The following is a 19,996-nucleotide window of genomic DNA, read 5'->3' as shown; positions in this document are numbered from 1 at the left end:
AATCGAAGAACGTGTACTCCCTCCCCGTGACAAATTGCGGGCCCGAGGCGGAGAGGCGGGGAAGGCGGAAGCGGCGCAACCCGGAAGACTCCCTTGTCTCCTCCCACTTCCTGTTATTGTTTTTTGACAGTTTGCGCGGGACTAGTGACCTATCCCAGGGCGTCTGAGTGTTGACTTGCGAGTGCGTCACCGGAAAACACTTGCCGACTGATTGAGGGAAGGTGGCGCGTTGCAGTCAGGTAAGGGATTCATCTGAATGATGCGCGGAGCTTCTCTGCAGCCAGGAGGAAAGGGAGAGAACCAGGTTGGGGGAAACGGAGAGAGCTGTGTTTGTGGCCTTTCTCGGGGTGCCGCGCGCTACAGAGATGGTTTGAGAGGCCGATAAAAGAGAAGCGAAGCCCTTTTTTTTTAAGGAGGCAAGTGGGCATGGTGGTGGCGCGCGCCTAGGAGAGATGCGTGAGCTGCCTTCCTGTTATCGTGCACCTATTTTGTGTGTAGATACCATGATTTAGAACACCACCAATAAAGGTAATATAAAGCCTGGGCAGCAAAGCCGCTATAATCTTGTTATTACATGCATTTGCCCTTTCTCCTCCCCTGCCTTTCATAGAATGTATGTACTATGAGGTCAGAAAATGCCTTTTTTTTTTTTTTTTTTTTTTTTTTTTTTCCCCCCTATGTAAACTCACTACGTGGCTCCTCGTTGTAGGTATTTAAAAAAAAGCCTTGTAAATGATTGGTTAAGGGAATCTGATGTATAAATTTTCCTTTCTCACTTCCCTCCACAACTACCTCCTAACCTCCCCCTCCATAACCCCTATTACTTGTCACCTGTAACAGAAGCTTAAATAAATTCTTGTTGATTGGTTGTTGGCCTTTAAAATCCTTTACAGCCTGCCATTCTAGGTTTTCCTGCAGGTTTTGAGTGATTCTCTTGTCAACCACTATGTTCCAGCCAATGTAAATTAACTATTAAGTCACAAAGATTTTGAAAGTGTTTTTTAATCTGATGTCTCCATTAAAAAGAACAGCTTGATAGTGGGCCAAGAAAAAAGTTATGCTCTTTCAAGCATAAATAAAGTTTTGGTGATGAGGGAGGAACTCACACAAGACAGGATCCTTGCCATTGATGATCTTGTATGGAGAAAGGCAGTGCTATTATATAATGTTTAAAAAGGTCTGTTAGGTTTTGACTGCATAATGTTGGATGGTGTCGGGAGAGACTGAGACAAATGGATTGTCTAGATAACAAGAATTATAGTTTTTTAAAAAAAACACAATTTTAGAATTTTGCTTGGACCCTGACATTATTCATAATAATTCAAATCAAAGTTAGGTTTTGACTGCATGAATGTTGGATGGTGTCGGGAGAGACTGAGACAAATGGATTGTCTAGATAACAAGAATTATCGTTTTTTTAAAAAAGCACAATTTTAGGATTTTGCTTAGACCCTGACATTATTCATAATAATTCAAATCAAAATTAGGTTTTGACTGCATGAATGTTGGATGGTGTCAGGAGATACTGAGACAAATGGATTGTCTAGATAACAAGAATTATAGTTTTTTAAAAAAAAACACAATTTTAGGATTTTGCTTAGACCCTGACACTATTCATAATACTTCAAATCAAACAATTATTTTGAGTCTGATATATTATACAAAGGTATGTTCTAGGTGCTGGGCTTATATATAGGAAAACTATGTCGTTGTTCAGTTTGTTTTTAGTCATGTATTACTCTTTGTGATCCTATTTGGGGTTTTCTTCACAGAAATACTGAAGCCAAAGAACTCTGGGAGATGACTAAAAACCATTACATTGAATTCCCAATCCCTATATTTTTGCCCACCTGCATTTTTGATTTCCTTCACAAGCTAATTGTACAATATTTCAGAGTCTGATTCTTTTTGTACAGCAAAATAACGGTTTGGTCATGTATACTTATTGTGTATCTAATTTATATTTTAATATATTTAACATCTACTGGTCATCCTGCCATCTGGGGGAGGGGGTGGGGGGGGTAAAAGGTGAAAAATTGGAACAAAAGGTTTGGCAATTGTCAATGCTGTAAAGTTACCCATGCATATAACCTGTAAATAAAAGGCTATTAAATTTAAAAAAAAAAAAAGACATAAAGAAATACTGAAGCCATTTGTTTGATCCTAATTCTTTTTTGGATCTATATCCTTTATTGGTCACTTCATGAACTTTCATGGATTGTTATAATTTCGATGGAGATTATCTTCAGCTAACATGCCCTAGTCCAATGGGTCTCAAAGAGCATATTAATAATAGATGTGCCACAAATTGTGTAAAGCTTTTTGTACTTTGCCAGCTCTTCCTTAGTGCAAGAGTTCTGAATTCTTTTTTAACATCATATAGTGGGCCCTTGTGGACCCTGGTGAAATCCATAGGGCTCTTAAGAATTTTTTTGAAGGCACATAATGCATGGGATTACTATGGAAACTAATTTTATTGAAATACAATTATGAAAATATTTAATACTTTGAAAAACTATTCATACATTCTCAGGTTAAGAATCTGTATGATAAGTAAAGAAAATGGGAACCTTGCTGTAATTTCTCCTGAGTTCCAAGCCTGTATCACCAGAATTGCAAAGCTTCTAAACATCAAAAACTTGACAAGTTCTAATCAGAATTCACTATCTCTATCACTTGGTGGGAGGAGAGAGGAACAACAGACAGAACTCTTAAATGAGACCATTATCTTTGTAATATATAATATCTTCATAATTTAATTTATATAATATATGTTATTATAACAATATACATAGGACTATATTTGATTTTGCAGAATATTATTTTTGGATGCAAACTTTTTTTTTTTTTTTTTTGCTTTATAGTACTCATACATTTTTCTTTGCTTTCCTTCCTCATGGTTGATACGCTACAATTCTGATTGAGGTTCCTTGGTTCAAGACCTGTCCCTTCCTGCAATATTTTTTTCTATGATTTAGAAACTCTCTGGCAATCTGGCTTTGGAATAATATAGTCATTCTTAGGAATGTAGCTATTGGGAATAATATGGTACAACCTTGGAGAATGGGTGTGAAAGAAAGGGAATTTTCTGATATTTTTATTCCACTAAGATAACCTTCAAGAATGTCTGGTTTGTCATCCAAAAGTCTGGGCTACTATCTTACACCTAGATTCAAACAATGAGCACTTCTGAGTTTCATAAATTAAAAAAAAAGGGGGGTGGGGGGGAGTTATTGTAAGACCCTCTTACCAAATTTCTCTTCAATCTTGTGAACTCTTGAACCTCAACAAGTATGTTTTCCCTTTGGTGTTCTGTTGTGTCTAAGGAAAGAAAGAGAGTTTTAGTTTTCTTCTCCCTTGTCCAGCACTTTGCTTTTCCATTGTTTTCTTAACCCTACTGGGATTGAGTTATTTAATGCACCAAACTTTCAGGAGAAAATAACCACTAGATGGTGCTTGAAGACTTTTCCCTTCAACTAAAAAAAACCAAAAAACAAACAGTTTGATATGATTAAAGATTTCTATTGACAACCTCTGAAGCAGCTCTGAGTATTAAATTATATTATTTTATAATGAAATTGATATTAGTTTAAAAGTGTGCTTTTAGGTAGAAATTGAGAAAGCCTTATCAAATACAATTCTTTTTCAAATTAAACCCTAACTTTAATCCATTGTAAGGGTCAGCAGCTATTTGTACCAATCTTCATGTACTTGTTTCCTTTCAAGGGGACAGTGGTAGGTTTAGTAGATAGGTAACCTTTAGTTTATATAATCCTAATACATTCCTACTTCCTAAATACATCCACTGCAGACAGTATTGATAGCAGGGGGGAAGTTAAGAATTACTGGTCCAAAAGTAGAGAAGCAGAACAAACCAGCAAGAAGAGGTTCAGAAGGGGCAGGTAGGTGGCACAGTGGATAGAGCACCAGCCCCAAAGTCAGGAGTGTAATGGGCTGAAGGTTTGTCCATCGCGAAGACGGACAGACCCTTGAAACAAGGAAAGACCCAAAAATATCGTTGGTTCTTTTTGATTGTGCTCACCATTGAAAAAGCGGGGTTATGGCTTTGACTCATGGACATCAAAATTGTTGGATCAAAACCCTCAGGAAATTGGATTCTCTGAGACATAAGTTGAAAATCCTCAGGAATCATTGGATTCTTGAGACATAGGAGAAAACTCTCAGGAATTTGGATTCTCTGAGAAATGATAAGACTTTAAACACTTCAAAAATCGTGGAACATTGGATTCCCTAACACATGAAAAGACTTTTGCAGGACTTAAAAACTCAGGGGATCATTGGATTCCCTGACATGAAAACAATGGACAATAGATTGGTTTTGGACTACCTTGGCTGCTGAAGAAGGTGTATGTGTGACTGTTTTTTACCCACCTTCAGGACTTCTGTGATCTTTTCCAACACCATGTTGTTTTTTTTTTCTTTCCGCTACTTGTAAAATTATGTTTTGTTACACCACATTGGCCTGCACTGACTGAGGGAGGTCATCCCTAAAGCCTCTGGTTATTGCTATGTCTTGTGTCATACCTCCCATGCTGATGGGTTTGTCAAAAAGACCCTTCAGCCCAGAAACCCCCTAGCAACCCCCCATTTCCCTTTGGTGCTTTTCATCTCCTTCCTGAGATGTCAGGTGGGGTGATCATCTCCTTTTAGTGCTTTCACCCTTTTCGAAATGGGAGGTGTGATCACTTCCTTTCGTGCTTTCCCTCCTTCCCTGAAAGTTAGGGAGGCGGATCACCTCCTTTGGGGGTTTACCTCCCTGAGGAGTCAGGGATGGCATGACCCCTGTTTCTAAAATAAAAGAAAGCGGAGATGTAATGGGCTGAGGTTTAGCTGATGACTGAGGTCCTCGTGAGGTAGATAGTAATTGGGCTTTCCTTAAATATACATGATTGGATAAAGGGGTCCCTCTCCTCTCCGGCAGTCCCTGATTGTTGTATAGGAAATGACGATTTTGGTGGGTGGAGGCAAGAGAGAGAGAGAGGAAGAGAAGTGGGGAGTTAGGCTGGGTTCGGGGACCCGACTGGTTGTGTGGCTGCTGGTCAGCTGCTTCTTGACTCATGCACACATTATTCTCTTCCACCTCCTATCCTTCTTCACTGAGAATAAAGACTGAGATTTTTCCCCTAACCTGAATTCCCTGACTCCCATTTAAAAATACCAATTTAAAAGGACCTGAGTTCAATTTAGTCTTAGACACTTAACACTTCCTAGCTATGTGACCTTGGATAAGTCACTTAATCCCAATTGCCTCAGCAAAAAAAAAAACAAGATTCAGAAGAATGAATAGGGTAGTGGGAAAGAAAAAGCTTTTTACTTCTATGTTGGTTCTTTGCTTCTCCTTTAGCATAGATGTTTCAAACTATAGACAGAAATTTTCAGTTTGTGAGTTGAGAGAACCTGCAGTTTATTTTTTTTTCCCACTCTTAGCATATCTAGCTTTGGGACCATAAGCAAGATATTCAAATTATTCATTTTTCTTTGTTAAAATATAGGCATAATAATGACAGCTCCACATGTAATATTTATAGTTCTTAGATTAAAATGAAAGACATATGAAAACTTTTTAAAAAGTGAAATACTATACTAATACAAAGATAGATAATAATAAATTGTCATCTAGATGAGCCCCTAATGACATAATTGTTGTATAATTTTTTGGGGATAATGAGAGAACCCAAAACTAAAATAGGTTATTTATAATATTAATTGGTGTTTGGTATGTTTGAACTGATTAAAGTTACATGACATTTTAAAAATCTTCCCTTTATCTTTTTGTTTGTTTATTTTCTTTAGCAATCTTAAAGAACTGATTTATTCGTTATAAGGCATAATGCCTGGAAGAGCAGGTGCAAATCACACAAGAGAAACCAAGTCAAAGAACAAGAGCAAATCTCAACAGTGTAAAAAAACTGAAAAAAGAAAAGTTGATAATGAAGATACTAAGGAGTTAGAAAAAGAGGTATTGATAATGTTATACTTAACTCTCACTTTCTCTTCAGTCCTTTATAGATACTTTGCCCACAAGAAACATCACTTTTATGTCTGGAACTAGTAAATTTTAAACTGATTTAAGGTCAACTATAAAATTTTCTCCTGTCAACTCACTTATCAACTCCCTATTAATTAATTTTATTCTATCTTTCCTAATACAAAGATCATTCTTCTTTTATTTTATTTATTATTATTATTATTATTATTATTTATATAATTAATTATTTTACTAACTCTTTTGTCTGTTACATTGTCTCATCTTCCCCCAGAAATGACCTTGTTGCTTGAGTATTCTGCTATATTCAACTAGCTTAAAACAATAAACAAACCCATGATCTTAGTATTTATATCTAACCATAACCCACTCTATACTTTAGCACTACTAACACTATTTTCATAAAACTATGACGCTTTCCATGATCTGCCTTTTCTCCCTTCTATATCTTTTTTTAAAATCTTAGTTGAAAAGGGCAGTGGAAAGATAGAGTAAAAATTAATTGAAAAGTAAACAATCTAATCCTAAAAAAAGAGGTGAGTCAAAATATAAATCATAGAAACAATAATTTCTTAAGAGAATGACTATAGTACAGCATACTAAAATTTATGAGATACAGCCAAAGCAGTATTTGGAGGAAAATTTATTTCTCTAAATTCTAACAGCAACAAAATAAGAAAAGAACAGATTGAAAGGAGCAGCTAGTTGCAGGACATAAGAAAACCCACATAAATCATCAGCATTTCTTCATATCACCAACAAATTCTAGCAGCAAGAGATAGAAAGAAAAATTCCATTTAAAATAACTAAACAATATAAAATACTTAAGTTGACCTGCCAACACAGAGCCAGGAACAATATGAACACAATTACAAAACACTTTTCACATAAAGCCAGATCTAAACAGTTGGAGAAGTTGCTTATGGGTAGGTCAAGCCAATATCATAAAAAAAAAAAAATCTCCCTAAACTAATTTATTTATACAGTGCCATACCAATTACACTACTAAAAACCTTAGTTGGTAAATGAGTTTCTAAAGAGACATCAGTCTGTTTAGATGATTATATCTTTTCTTATTCATCCAATTAATTTCTTTTTTTATCTTCAGAATTTCATTCTTGAAAATATCTTTTTAAAATCAAATATAACTAGAATTTTGTAATATGGAATCATACCTATCCTTTTCTTAACTTTTGCAGAGCTACTCTTTCATAATATAGGATGGATGTCAGACTCTTCCCTACTTCTTTGTCATTGTTATGAATTTTTAAGATTAAATGGTAATTTCACACTCCATCATTTGTACTTCAGCTACCATTTCCTTCTTTTTGTCAGAATCAGTTCCAGAATAGCAAGTCTTATTCAAAAGAATACATTTACTTAAAATATAATGCTTTATCTCTGTCCTTTTTTTTTCTTCTTCTGCCTTTCCTTTCTAAAATCACTATTTTCATGTGACAGTAGTTATGCTAACACTTCCTCCTCAAATATCTTTTAATTCTTGTCCAAGGCTTCATATAACTAGCAGTGGTTTCTAACTTCCTTTTATTTCAGAGGTCTCATTTCATCCATTCTTGAACTAGCAGGTATAAGTAATGGTCAGTTTTAGAAATCTTAGAGAGCTCTCCATCCCATCTTGAATATTTAATTTCAGCATGTTTGGAAATTATCTCACTCTCTGCAATCTTCACTTTTTCTGTTGACGCCTTTCTCCTATGTACTTACTGCATTTTAATCCTAATAGCTGTTTTGTATATATAGGACATTGTAGACTTCTTTAAAGCAGGAACCATATCTAATTTTTTTATCTTTGTTTCAGCTGTGGCTAGCATTGTGTGTTGCACATAATACACAAAAATAAACTTTTGCTTTGATTTTAAGTGCCCATTAAAAACAATGCTTTTAAAGGTTAAGCAATAACTTTTCCTCTTATCTAACTAGTACACAAGTATCAGGCTCTTAATATATTTAGGATATTATTGGAAAATTGTTTCTCTATCTAATTTTTTTTTCTAGGTCAGACAGTCGATCAAACTAATGAAGAAACAACCAGAGCGCCCAAGAAAGCCTTTGCAAGGTTAACTTTTTTTTATCTCCTGTCTTTTGTTCAACTGACTTTAAGTATTGAAGATTTTATAAAGAGATTCCTCTCTCTACATATAAAAAGTAAAAATTACCATTTTGAAGATTCTATGTTAAGTCAGACAGGATAACGTTTTCTTTGATTGCCAGTGATGATAGTACTGATACTAGTTGCAATCTTTAACCCAACTTTGTTCTTAATGAGGCAGCTATAAAGTTCCCAGCATTTCCCACATGAATTTTAACGTGCTTTAACCAAATGCTAGTTAGAAATTTTATTGTAGCTCATTTTATTATGATATAAATTGTAAAAGATTGTATAGATTTTTTTTTTCTTTAATCTTCTTTGAGGAGTAGGCTAAAAGGTGCCCAGAATTGTCATTAGTGGTTAGGAATTATCCTGCTGGTCTTGGGGTATGATCAATGCAGGGGAATTAATGGGACAATGAGGTGTATGGCAACAAATTCATTTCCTTGCACTGATCTGGCCCCTTGGCTAGAAACTTAGATAAGGGATAGAAATAGAGTATGGAAAGTGACAAAGTAGCAGAACAGTAGTGTCTGCATCGGAACCATAATCCAGATGGCACTTAAATTATGATTAGAATTTTCCTTTCAAAGTCAAATATCACATTTTTTCTCTTCCCTTTTTTTTCTCTTTCTTTTTATAAAGTGGTTTAGGGAGGTGGGGAAGCAATTGGGATTAAGTGACTTGATCAGAGTCACACAGCTAAGTGTCTAAGGCCAGATTTAATTTGACTCCTTCTTAATCCTTTCAGAGAGTCTACAAATTCATAATTAGTTTTTATTTTTAATGTGATCAATATCTAGAACTATAAACCACATAAACAAAAACTCTTTGGACAGATCTTCAGTCATTTTTAATAGGATAAAGATATGAGAACAAAAGTTTGAGGACCACTGGTAAAAATCATAAATGAGTTGCTGCTATACATTTAATCTACACAAGAGTTTACCAAATAGTAAACATAAAATTTCTCTAACAGTAAAATCAAACCAATTTTTTCTCTATTTCCTGTCTTTTTTTGACTTTTTTTTTGGATGTGCAAAATCTTCCTGTGTCTATTGACTAGCTATTAGAGACAGGCTTACTGTAGTTTATTCATTGAGACTAAGATATATTCCACCAGTATATGATGGATATTTGTGTCCCTTACAATTTGGCTACTAAAATTTATGTAACATGAAACAAAGGGGGAAAAAATTGTAATTAATTATAGTACATCTGAAATCAATCTGCTGATTCTTAAAGAACAATAATTTTCCATTACCTTCATATATCATAACTTATTCAGCCATTCCCCTACTAATGGGCATCCACTCAACTTCCAGTTCTCTGCTATTCCAAAAAGATCTGCTACAAACAATTTTGTATATGAAGATCCTTTTCCCCTTTTTTATTATCTCTTTATAACCCTTTGGACCTAGTTCCAAATTGCTCTCCAAAATGGCTGAATCATTTTACAACTCCACCAACAGCGTTTCAGTTTTTCCCACATCTCCTCCTACATTTATCATTATCTTTTTCTGTCATCTTAGCCAGAGATTCAAAAATCTCAAAAAATGTGGCAGTATTGCTAGGATGATCACTCCCTCCAAAGATTAATGTGTGCTGTTCATCTCTTTCTTGAAGTCTTACTGGAAGCACTGAGAGTTATTTACCCAGCTAATAGTATGAGAAGGAGCACTTGAATCTAGTAGAGGTTCTTGACTTCAGTGTTGGCTATCTAGCCACTCCACAGACTGTCTTATCAATTTGTTGTTTTGTTATTTAATCATTTTTCAATCATGACCCCTTTTAGGATTTCCTTGGCAAAGATACTGGAGTAGTTTAACATTTTCTTATCCAGTTTGTTTTTCAGAAGAGAAAACTGAAGCAAACAGGGGTAGCGGCTTGCACAGGGTCACTAGTTATTGAGACTGGCTTTGAATTCATGTCTTCCTGAATCCAGAACCGGCTAACTACTGTACTACCTAGTCACTCCAAATTACTTATAGTCATATTAAACTGTCAGGTTTCTACTTACTCCCTATGTAGTTGATATCTTGGCCATTTCATTTGGTTTTATAGGACAAGAATCTTTGAAAATTCAAGTTCTGCTTTTGTACTATTTCTTTATAATTTATCTCACTAATTTGTCGTCTGAGAAATAAAGATTGTACAATAAAAGGTAATAATTGGTATATTGAGGGAATAAAGGCTTACTGGTTCATTAAATATTTGAACCAACTAAAAGTCAACTGTTTTTTAATGAAATATTCTAGGAGGGCTGCTTGTGCTAGATTCATGGAATTAATGCTATTAGAGGTAATCATGTTTTCCATCCATCAGTTCTTAGCAGCAGATGATCTTTAAAGGAATAGTTTTGTGGAAAACATTATGCTTATATCACTAAAAGGTGAAATCACTCTTTCATATTCTGAGAATTTAGCTGGCTAGATCTCAGATTTAAAAGCAAACATAGAGGGCACAAAAGCTGACCCCTCAGGTACTTGTATTTAAGGAATATGCTCTTACACGCTTGTAAAATTTCTGCACTGCATCAGCTTTCTCTACATTAATACAAATAGCCTGTATCTGTCAGTCACAGAAAAAATTCTTGGTATCATTGCAATCTAAAGTCAGATTGCCCTAGCTTATATATAGAAAGAACTTTGCTTCTGACATTTACTCACTACTTATCAAAAGGGGTTTGAGGGTTTGGGGTTTTATGGGGGTTTTTTTGTTGTTGTTGTTTTGTTTCATTTTGTTTTTTGAAGATTTAAGAGCTCTTAACTTGTCAATACTCTTTGCACTTAGTATTGATCTTTCAGACAACTTGACTATAATATACATTACAGACCTTCGGTAGCTTTGGATGCAGGCACCTGATTGATGAGAGAGAAACTTATGAGGAGTTTTTCTCATAATTAGCCTAAAGATAATATGTAATCAAGAACATCTGGAATGAAGCTTATCTCAGATTGGGCAGTATGCTCTACTTGAGTATAAATAATATACTGAGACTGACCTTGACAGAAGCTACAGTTATCTTAGAATGATGGTGGGAGGAAAAGGGAAGAGGTCAAAGCTTTTTGCAGAAAGGAAAGAAAAAAATTTAATTATTAGCATGGAAATTTACAAGACTACAACAACAATTATTTTTTGGGGGGAAAGCCTGTTACTAGTAATGTGTAAGCCAAAGGAATTTTGATAAATTATGATTATATATTCAAGTTCCTTCTACTTACAAGCATCTCCCAAAATGGGAGTTACACTAAATACACAATATTACACAATAAGTAGTAGTAATAATGATGATGATTCTCATGATGTTAATAAAAATAGCTTGATCCATTACTTAACCTTACTTTTATGCTTTAAAATTCATTCTTTCCATAAGAAAGTTACCTATAGTCAAATGCTCAAAATATGATACTTGCCTGGTTAAAAAAAAAAGTCCAGCTAGTTCACAGCTATAACATATATTCAAAAAATTAGAATGACTGAGAATGAGTCTTAACAAGCAAACAGTGGTTACCTCCAATGTACATGTGTCTAATCATTTTTTAATTGGTTTGATGCTGGCAAACTATTTCATTGTCATCATTTATTTAAGAAAATGTTTAGTCACTCTCTTGTCATTCAATATTTTAAGTTTTCTTTGAACAACTCTAAGTGAAAAGCATTCTGCCCCCTCAGGTCAGACTGGTAATGATCTTTTCAACTGTCTTCTAAAGAACCAAAGTTACATATCAATTTTAAATAACTATTATTCCTTCTTATTTCAATTTGAAGGTTCATATTTTAGGCATATGTCTGAAATAACAATTAACAAACTATTCTCAGTGATAAGGTGCTGCTGGACAACATGACCTTGCTGCATAGGTTCTTAAGCTGCAGTCCATAAAGATGTTTTTATTGTTGCTGTTTTTTAATTTTAATAGCTATATACACACTTCAGTATAATTGGATTCCTTTGTAATACTGTTGCAGTTAATGCATTTTAAAATGTTATGATGAGAAGAGGAGCATAGTTTTCACCATACTTCCAAAGAGACCTATAAAATGTTAATGCCAGCTTTATTAGGTATCTTCACTTACATCAGAGTATGTGGAACATTTTCTGTAAATATTAGGTGATTAAGAAATTGATCTGGTTTCATAAAACTGATAGTTAAATTCATTTAATTCTATGAGTTTCTTTCAAATGAATCACATTTTCACCAAGAAATAAATCAATTGTTATGCTATTTTTCTGCCCTTGCTAGAAACTGGGGAAAATGCAAATATGAAAAAGAAAACTTTCAAAAATAAAGTAACATGTCAGCCTCTCTCAAAAGATAATAAAGGATATTTTGAGACTATGATGGATTCTATGATACGGTGAGTATGTAGCCTGTATCCCTATTTTTGCTTCTGTTTTTCTTTTTTTTAACAGCTTTGTTGTTTTTTAATTTTTTTTTCTTCTCAATAATGTCTGACTCTTAATGATCCCATTTAGAGATTTTCTTGGCAAAGATACTGGAATGGTTTGACATTTCCTTCTCCAGCTAATTTTACAGATGAGGAAACTGAGGCAAACAGGTTAAATGACTTGCTCAAAGTCACACTGTTGCTAAATATCTGTGGCCAGATTCGAACTTAGAAAGATGGTTCTTCCTGACTTCAGACCCAGAGCTCTATCCCCTGGGAAAGAGATAAAAGAGTGGGAGAAAGGGTGGCATAGGATAAGGAAGTACAGAGGTATGTAGATTAATGGGAATGGGATAAAGAGGGAAGAAAAGGAGGGAGAGAAGATAAGGGAGGGCTCCATGGTAGGGGAAGGTTAAGTAAAATCGAGGCAATTTAAGGAGCCAGAATTAAAGTAGAAGAATTAGCAGAGATAGGAAATAAGAGATATACACAAAAGCTACAAGGATCAGGAGTAGAATTTATTAGAAATTTTTTTAAAAGAGGCCTAGTAATCATTGAACTCAGATAAAATCCAAAGAGTCAATCAAGAAAGAAATCTGTCAGCCATATTAATATTGTTTTAGATGCATGTTTACATATGTGTAAATGAGGGCATAAATATATGCTTATATTTATACATGTAGGTGCATGTGTGTGTATACATACATGTGTGGGTATAAATATATATATTTGTGCTTAACTGAAGTGGGGAAATGAAAGGAGAAAAGAGTAAAGTAGAAGTGCACAGCAGAGAACAAAAGAATAATCTACGAGGAAGCAAAGAAAACACAGACACTCGTGAATATAATCATTTCTATCATTATTATATACTTTCTTGAAAGGGAAATTTATTATTGCATATTTTGAATTCTCCCTGATGTTTTGCTGGGCACATGGCAATGTTTCATATTTAGTTTTAAATAAATATTTTAAAAAAGAAGAAATACTCATTACCATGATGAGCCTCTTATCATTCAGTAGGGCTGGTCTTCAGACTATAAAAATAAGTTCATTTTTAAAGACTTTTTAGCTTGGTAGGATCTACCAGGTCTTGTGCTTTAAGGGAATAGTCTCCAAGAACTCAGAAATCTCTCTACTTTATGATGAAGTATTAGAATAGGACTTTAATAGGGAATGTATCATCATTAGATTTTTTTTCTGAGTCATAAGTTCTTTTTGTTGTCTCAAAAGAATGTACATCCAAAGTTTTATCATTCAAAAGAAGATTTCACTTGTAACTTTTAAGAAGACAAGACTATAAAATCTTTTATTTGTCACTTAAATTCTTACTAATTTCCATTAATGCTTCTGTGTTTATGTTGCTTTGTCCATAATTTCTTTGGGGTCTTTGAGGTTCTGATTTGTTTTATTTAGATGTTCCTAAAGATTCCTATATTTTTTATCACAGCCCTAGTAAGTAACTCATAATGGAAAGTATCATTGATAGGCTTATCAGTGATTATTAAAATTCTTTCTTTCCATGACAGAGCTATCCCTCTCTGTTTAAAGATGTGTGTTTGTGTCTACTATGAAGGATTTCCTAAGATCTAAATATAAACATAAATGTTAAAAAACCCTATGGAGAGGAAATCTGGCTGCTCTCTGTAATCTTGGATGCAAAGAAAGAACTATCCTCTGGTCATTTGCATGGTGCTGTTTTACTTTTCTGTTACATTTTTATAATCCCCATATAATGATAATGGTTAAATTTGAAATCATACAACAAAATCCCAAAGATATAGCACCAATTTAATATTGGAACCTCAAAAAGTCCTTAATATTTTTACTTATCAGAACTGAGTCAGTTAGAAAGGAGATAAAGTGGAGGTGGAGGTGCCAGTTAGAAAAATGAGTTAATTCACATATGAAATGATCAAAAATTAAACCAAGGATTTTATCCAAAAATATAGAGATTAGGATGAATTATCTCAGAAATTAAGAAAAAATGCACTTAGTTTAATTACTGTTTAAAAGTCCTCTTTTTCTTTAATTATATTTAATTTCTCTTCTAGATCTGTTTTGAGAGATGAAATAAAAGAAAAGGAAAACACCCAAATTCATCTTAATTGCTTAAAGGAAAGGTAATCTTGTCATTGCAAAGAGTTAAAACAAGAAAGAGAAATTATACACTGGTTCCCCCATCACTAAGACAAAAAAGAAAATTGATAATTGCTATGATGATAACTAATAATATTCTCTTTTCCATTGCTGAAGGTTTCTTCAATTGTGTGAAACTCATAAAATCTCTCTGGGAGAGTGGAACAGTCTAAAGGAAGTGTCAAATCTCTGTCTGAAGGAAATGGAAATTCTTGAGGCCAATAAAAAAGACCTGGAGTTATTGAAGGTATTATAAAAATATAAGTGGGAGGGTTTGGTAATATCTAGAAAGTAAGGTGAGAAATAAAAGGACTAAAAGTTTATCATAAATCAGGGTAATAATCTGCCAATTTAACCTAGAAAATAGTACTCCCCCTATCTTGAATAAACTTCTTTATTATAAATCGTTTTCAGTGCTGTATCATGTGTACCTGAATTTAAGCTGCAGTAAATGAATAATGATCTGGTGTAGTTCTTTTTCTCCTTTTATTTCCCTAAATATGTGATATTGTTTTCTATTCAATTTATGGACTTTCACGTAACTCATGCTATAGAATTTCAGAATCTTTTTCTACTTATATTTAATATGCTTTTAACTGAAGTCAAGAAGTGCTAGCAGCTTCCAAAATTGACCCCAGATCTTTTTTGTTTGTTTAAACTACTATAACAAACCAGAAGTAGGAAATTACAGGATATCTTTAATAACTAATTCTCAGAACTAATACAATCTTTTATATGTCCTAGGAATCTGGCTTCTAAATTTTAGTGCTTGATCCGATTTAACCTTTAAATGTGCTTGCTTCTGCCTTAAACTGCATATCAGTCAATCAATGAAACGTATATTTAGAAGTATAAGACATTTTCTATTTCATGTTACTTGGAAATTTATAATCTAATTGGCAATTCAAAATAGTCCTTAATTATACACACAAATGGAAAGAGAAGTTACAGATAATATAAAGTTTTAGATATCATTAAAAACATTGCTATTTGGAGTAAGACATATATCTTCCAACATTCTTTGGCTTCTTTCCCATGCTCGTAGGCCTGAGATCTAACTTCTCCTTCCCTTTTGATTTTGATTTCATTTATGATAGCCTAGGATTCACTTTTATAAATAGTAATCTACAAACTAGATATTGAAAATCAACTGATTAATTTTGTGTTGAGTACTATGAAAAATCTATTGCTGTGTTCAGACTAAAAATTAAAGAATACTCTGGGTCCAAATTCAGGCCTTACCTGAGCTCACACACTACCTGTGTTTCTGTGACAAGTCATTTATTTCTGATCTTCAGTTTTCTCATCTGTAAAATAGGGATTATTAAATTTCTAGCTAGAAATGACTTTGGGGTTCTCATCCATTTATTCATTTTATAGGTAAAGAAAATAAATTCAAACAGGTGATGTGGTGACCACTGTCCTACAAATAGCAAATAAGAGAGCTAGGATTTGAAGAGTAGTCTTCTTTGTAATTTGTAACATGTTTTTGTTCATTGTACTGTAGACCAACAGAATTATCTAAATTTTTCACTGCAACTTTAGAACCCTATGCAATGAAAGAGGAACTAAGGGTGAGAAAGATAGATAAAAACATATGGAGAAGTTCATTATTTATGTCTATTGGTTTAAAGGAGTAAAAATATTCTTGAGGAAAGCTACCACAGCAAGAAGCAGCATTCCTGCATATCATTTATGTTTCTATCTAGTTGAAGCAGGACTTTTCATGCTAGCAGTCAGCATGCTTCATGGATAATTCTCCTGAAGCTTTTCAGTATGATTGTTTATTATAGAGGATTCTTCTGTGTCCTCTATTGTGTCACATTTTTTAAAAATTTGTAATTCACAAATTTCTTCTAGTAATGTGAAGCTTCTAAAGTGCATTGTGAAAAAAGCTACTCTTAACATGGTGTTTCACTTTGTTTTGTTTTTTCTTCCTCTAACCTAGGAAGAAACTGAAAAAGCAATGAAGGCCACACAATTAATAAAAGAAAATATTCAGAACCTTCAAGACAGAATTCGGATTCTTGAGAGTGAATTGCAGGAAAAAGAGGAAAAGTCTAAGCAGGTACTCATAACAAGATGTATTATAGGTTCCTGGATCCTGAAAGAAATTGCTTATGTTAATACAATTAATTTAAAGATGTAATTCTTGATAGTAGTAGTGGAAAAAGAATAGAAATTGAGTGTATATTAAGTACTCTATCAATGTCACTCCCCTAGTCAGTAAACTTGCCTTTGGAATCAGTCCCTTAACTTCTCTTTAGCTTTTAAATCCTTAATACTAGCCTATCTTTCCAACATTACATCATCCTACCAAACTGGTCTTTTTTTTCTGACTCACACTACACATCCTATCTCCCAGTGCTGTGTCTTTGCACTGGCTGTCCTCTTCTTCATCTGTGCCTCATAGAATCTGTCTACAAAGTGCCACTCAGGTATCACCTTCTACATAAACACTATCCTTAACTTTAACTATCTTATACTGAACTATTTTGTGTTTACTTATATTAATTCTCTTTATATTTCTTTTGTATGTATTTTTATGTCCTTGTTGTCTCCCCTGCTAGAGTATATGCTCCTTGGAAAAAGGTTTTATTTTTATTTTTTTGTATTTATATCCTTATCACCTAGCACAATATCTGATATATAATATTTGTACTTCATATATAACTGCTTAATTAATTTACTGATTGGCTCTGGACCTGTTTCAGAAAAAAAAAAAAAAGAATATTTTCCCTTTCTAGGTGCTTCAAATAAGTAGTACCAAGGCCCTTTCTCTTCCAGAACTCCCTAAGAAAAGTATTAAAGCCCCAATACTTCATGTAAGTATCTTTCTTCTATTGTGATTGCAATCATTTATTCTTTACATTATGGTTTAAATGTTTTCTATTAAAAAAATTTTTCCTGGGAAAAGATCTGTCTCTTCTTTTCCTGGTGAATGACCACCTGTCTGGCAATCCTTAGATAATTCATTTGTAAAATATAAATTTTAAAACATAATTTGATTAAGAAGAAATTTTTCTAACACATTTCCTTGTAGGAAAGAATGTGTGTTGAAGAAATATCCTTGAAAAAAATATGTATAATATTTGTTTTCCCAATAGATAAAAGGGATAAGTGATCCATGATTTAATAATGAAAACAACTTTTCTTTTTTTGCAAGGATCCTATGAAGAAGATAGATTTCATATGTAACAGTGACTAATCTATGTATGTCCAAAGTATGTCCTGAGAATTACATCATTGTGATATAATTTTTTTAACTCAAAAAACAATTTAGGCATGTTCATCTACAAAGAGAAACAGAACAATAGGATTATATATAAAATCTCAATCTACATTAGATACAACTTGAATTTTTTTTAAGGAATAATAAATTGGGTATTTCAGGGCCCAGATTTGAGTGTGTTTCTCTCTGAACCACTTACTACTATTTGATTTTATTCATGCATTGTTTTCTTTTTGTTCTTTTATATTGTTTGTGAACAATAACTTCTCTTTGTTGTAATTTATTCTAATGTAGCATTTAAATGCTGTTATATTTTTATGAACTTCACAGAAATGATTGTTGTTATTCATATACATGTAAAATGCACTAGAGTGGAAACATCTGTGGAGGGAAAAAAGTCATTTTACTTGCATTTTTCTTTAAAGACAGTCTGTTTTGAGATAACTTGATTTTAAATTTATTTCTTATATTTTTGTCTGTATTTTTCTAAAATTCTTATGCCACAGGAGGAAATTTTGAAGAGGATTCCAAATCAAAAGGATATTCTAAAGGATCTGCATGTCATGAATAATTCAGCAGAGATGACGAACATGCTAACTTTTATAAAAGAAGCCTATAAGAATCTGGATGCCTCCTAAGTTCTTGTATTATATTGTGGACAAATTTAACATTTATAAATCAGTTAAAATGATTGTTACCTTTAAGAGTCTTTAGATATTATGGATAATAAAACCATATTGGGAATTACAAGTTCCCCATTCATCACATTCATCAGTTTTTTTTTTTTAATAGGCATCTCCTACCAACTGAAAATCTAAATAGGCTTTGGATCAGAAATGACAAGTTTAGGTGCTCCAGTCTCCCCATTCCACATCTTTCTGACGTGTGCCTCAAGACCATACACCTAAAAACTAAGCTTTTTTTCATCTATTTTGGATTTTCTAGGACCAGAGTTTCAGCAGAATATAGCAATTTTTTTAAATTGAGGAATCAATCAAATAAAATAGGTAGGACATAGGACAGTTAATATGTACCTTTCAAAAGTGACCAAACTTTCAAAGACCAGTTATTTAAAACTGGAAGAACTATCCTCTTTTTTAAAATTCCTTCTTTCAGTGCAATTTTCTTCCCCCTAACAACTCCTTGGCCTTCCTCCAATGAGCTGTCTCAGTTTCACTGTTAGCTGTGTTTTTGGTAAACAGGAGAAACCAAGGGATTTATAAATTACTGTAATTTGGGATGAGTAATGACATCACTTATTTCTGTGAGCATATAGATATCGAAACCTTTTTCCCTCCAGATTATCATGGAGGCATGATTGTGTCCCAGAAGACTGATTACTAAAGAAATGCATGAATATTTTGTCCCCTTAAGAGTATCAACTCAAAAATAACCTAACATTTCAATATCCAAAGCCTAAATTTTTAAAGATACTTTTTTCTGTAAAAAATGTTAACTTATTCATGAGAGTGTACATATACTTTTGTTGATATATCACTAAATTGATACAGTTTAAAAACTGTTTCTAGGATAGTCATGTAATTAGCTGTCAAGTTGAAATAAAATCTTTGAGAAAATCAAGGCATTGTCTTGGTTTTTTGTAGTGTTCTCTGTTTCGGTTTTCTTAGGGTCTCTGGGAGCAGCCTTTTTTTCAGTTCAATAATCACCACATGTGTAGCCAGGTATTAAAGTCCAAATCCTGTATTATCTCTTTGCCTGATTCTGGGCAGCTTTCTGGAGAGCCTTTTAGTCTGGTCTTGGTCTTAGTGGGCGAAGTGCAGGAGGCCAGGCCATCCACCAGTAAGACTGAAGATTGAAGATGGAATTGAATTTCTCCTCTTGGTTCTGAGAGCTTCTAGTGCACTTGTCTTCTCTGGCCCTGAGAGCTTACCCCTGTGGCTCTCAGTCCCTGCTTATGTGCTCCACACTGAGTATACACCAATCATTATATCACTAGGAAACCATTATTTATTGTAGGATTAAATCAATCGTACTGAGCCATGCTAAATTAGATAACTATTGTCTCTATCAATTCCACTAACTTAGTACCTTGTAAGAATCTTTTGTTTCAAGTTCAGAGTTCTGGCCCAATTTTTATTTGCTTATGAAATAAAATATTTAC

General features: G+C 33.6%; 1 protein-coding gene across 2 annotated transcripts; it reads left to right on the top strand.

Annotated features, from left to right (window-relative positions):
- Positions 1-88: 88 nt before the first annotated feature.
- CENPQ (centromere protein Q) lies at positions 89-19,455 on the top strand. 2 transcript variants are annotated; one of them, XM_003769141.4, is made up of 9 exons: positions 89-239; positions 5,815-5,980; positions 8,024-8,084; positions 12,362-12,476; positions 14,558-14,626; positions 14,760-14,889; positions 16,591-16,710; positions 17,390-17,467; positions 18,381-19,455. In XM_003769141.4, the coding sequence occupies exons 2-9, from the start codon at positions 5,852-5,854 to the stop codon at positions 18,510-18,512; spliced, it is 834 nt and encodes a 277-aa protein (XP_003769189.1). In that variant the 5' UTR covers positions 89-239; positions 5,815-5,851; the 3' UTR covers positions 18,513-19,455. The 2 variants fall into 2 exon arrangements, with proteins under 2 accessions (XP_003769189.1, XP_012404571.1); XM_012549117.3 differs by lacking the exon at positions 89-239 and adding an exon at positions 246-528.
- Positions 19,456-19,996: the final 541 nt, after the last annotated feature.

This window comes from Sarcophilus harrisii, chromosome 4 (genome assembly GCF_902635505.1).
Source record: "Sarcophilus harrisii chromosome 4, mSarHar1.11, whole genome shotgun sequence".
In the NCBI taxonomy this organism is placed as follows: domain Eukaryota; kingdom Metazoa; phylum Chordata; class Mammalia; order Dasyuromorphia; family Dasyuridae; genus Sarcophilus; species Sarcophilus harrisii.
This window is presented reverse-complemented; position numbering and strand designations above follow the sequence as displayed.

Bases quoted from the DNA above. Each gene is read 5' to 3' on its own strand.
- CENPQ (XM_003769141.4), top strand. From the start codon at position 5,852: ATGCCTGGAAGAGCAGGTGCAAATCACACAAGAGAAACCAAGTCAAAG. The intron at 12,477-14,557 runs GTGAGTATGTAG...TTTCTCTTCTAG, and splicing joins ATGATGGATTCTATGATACG to ATCTGTTTTGAGAGATGAAA. The intron at 16,711-17,389 runs GTACTCATAACA...TTCCCTTTCTAG, and splicing joins AAGAGGAAAAGTCTAAGCAG to GTGCTTCAAATAAGTAGTAC.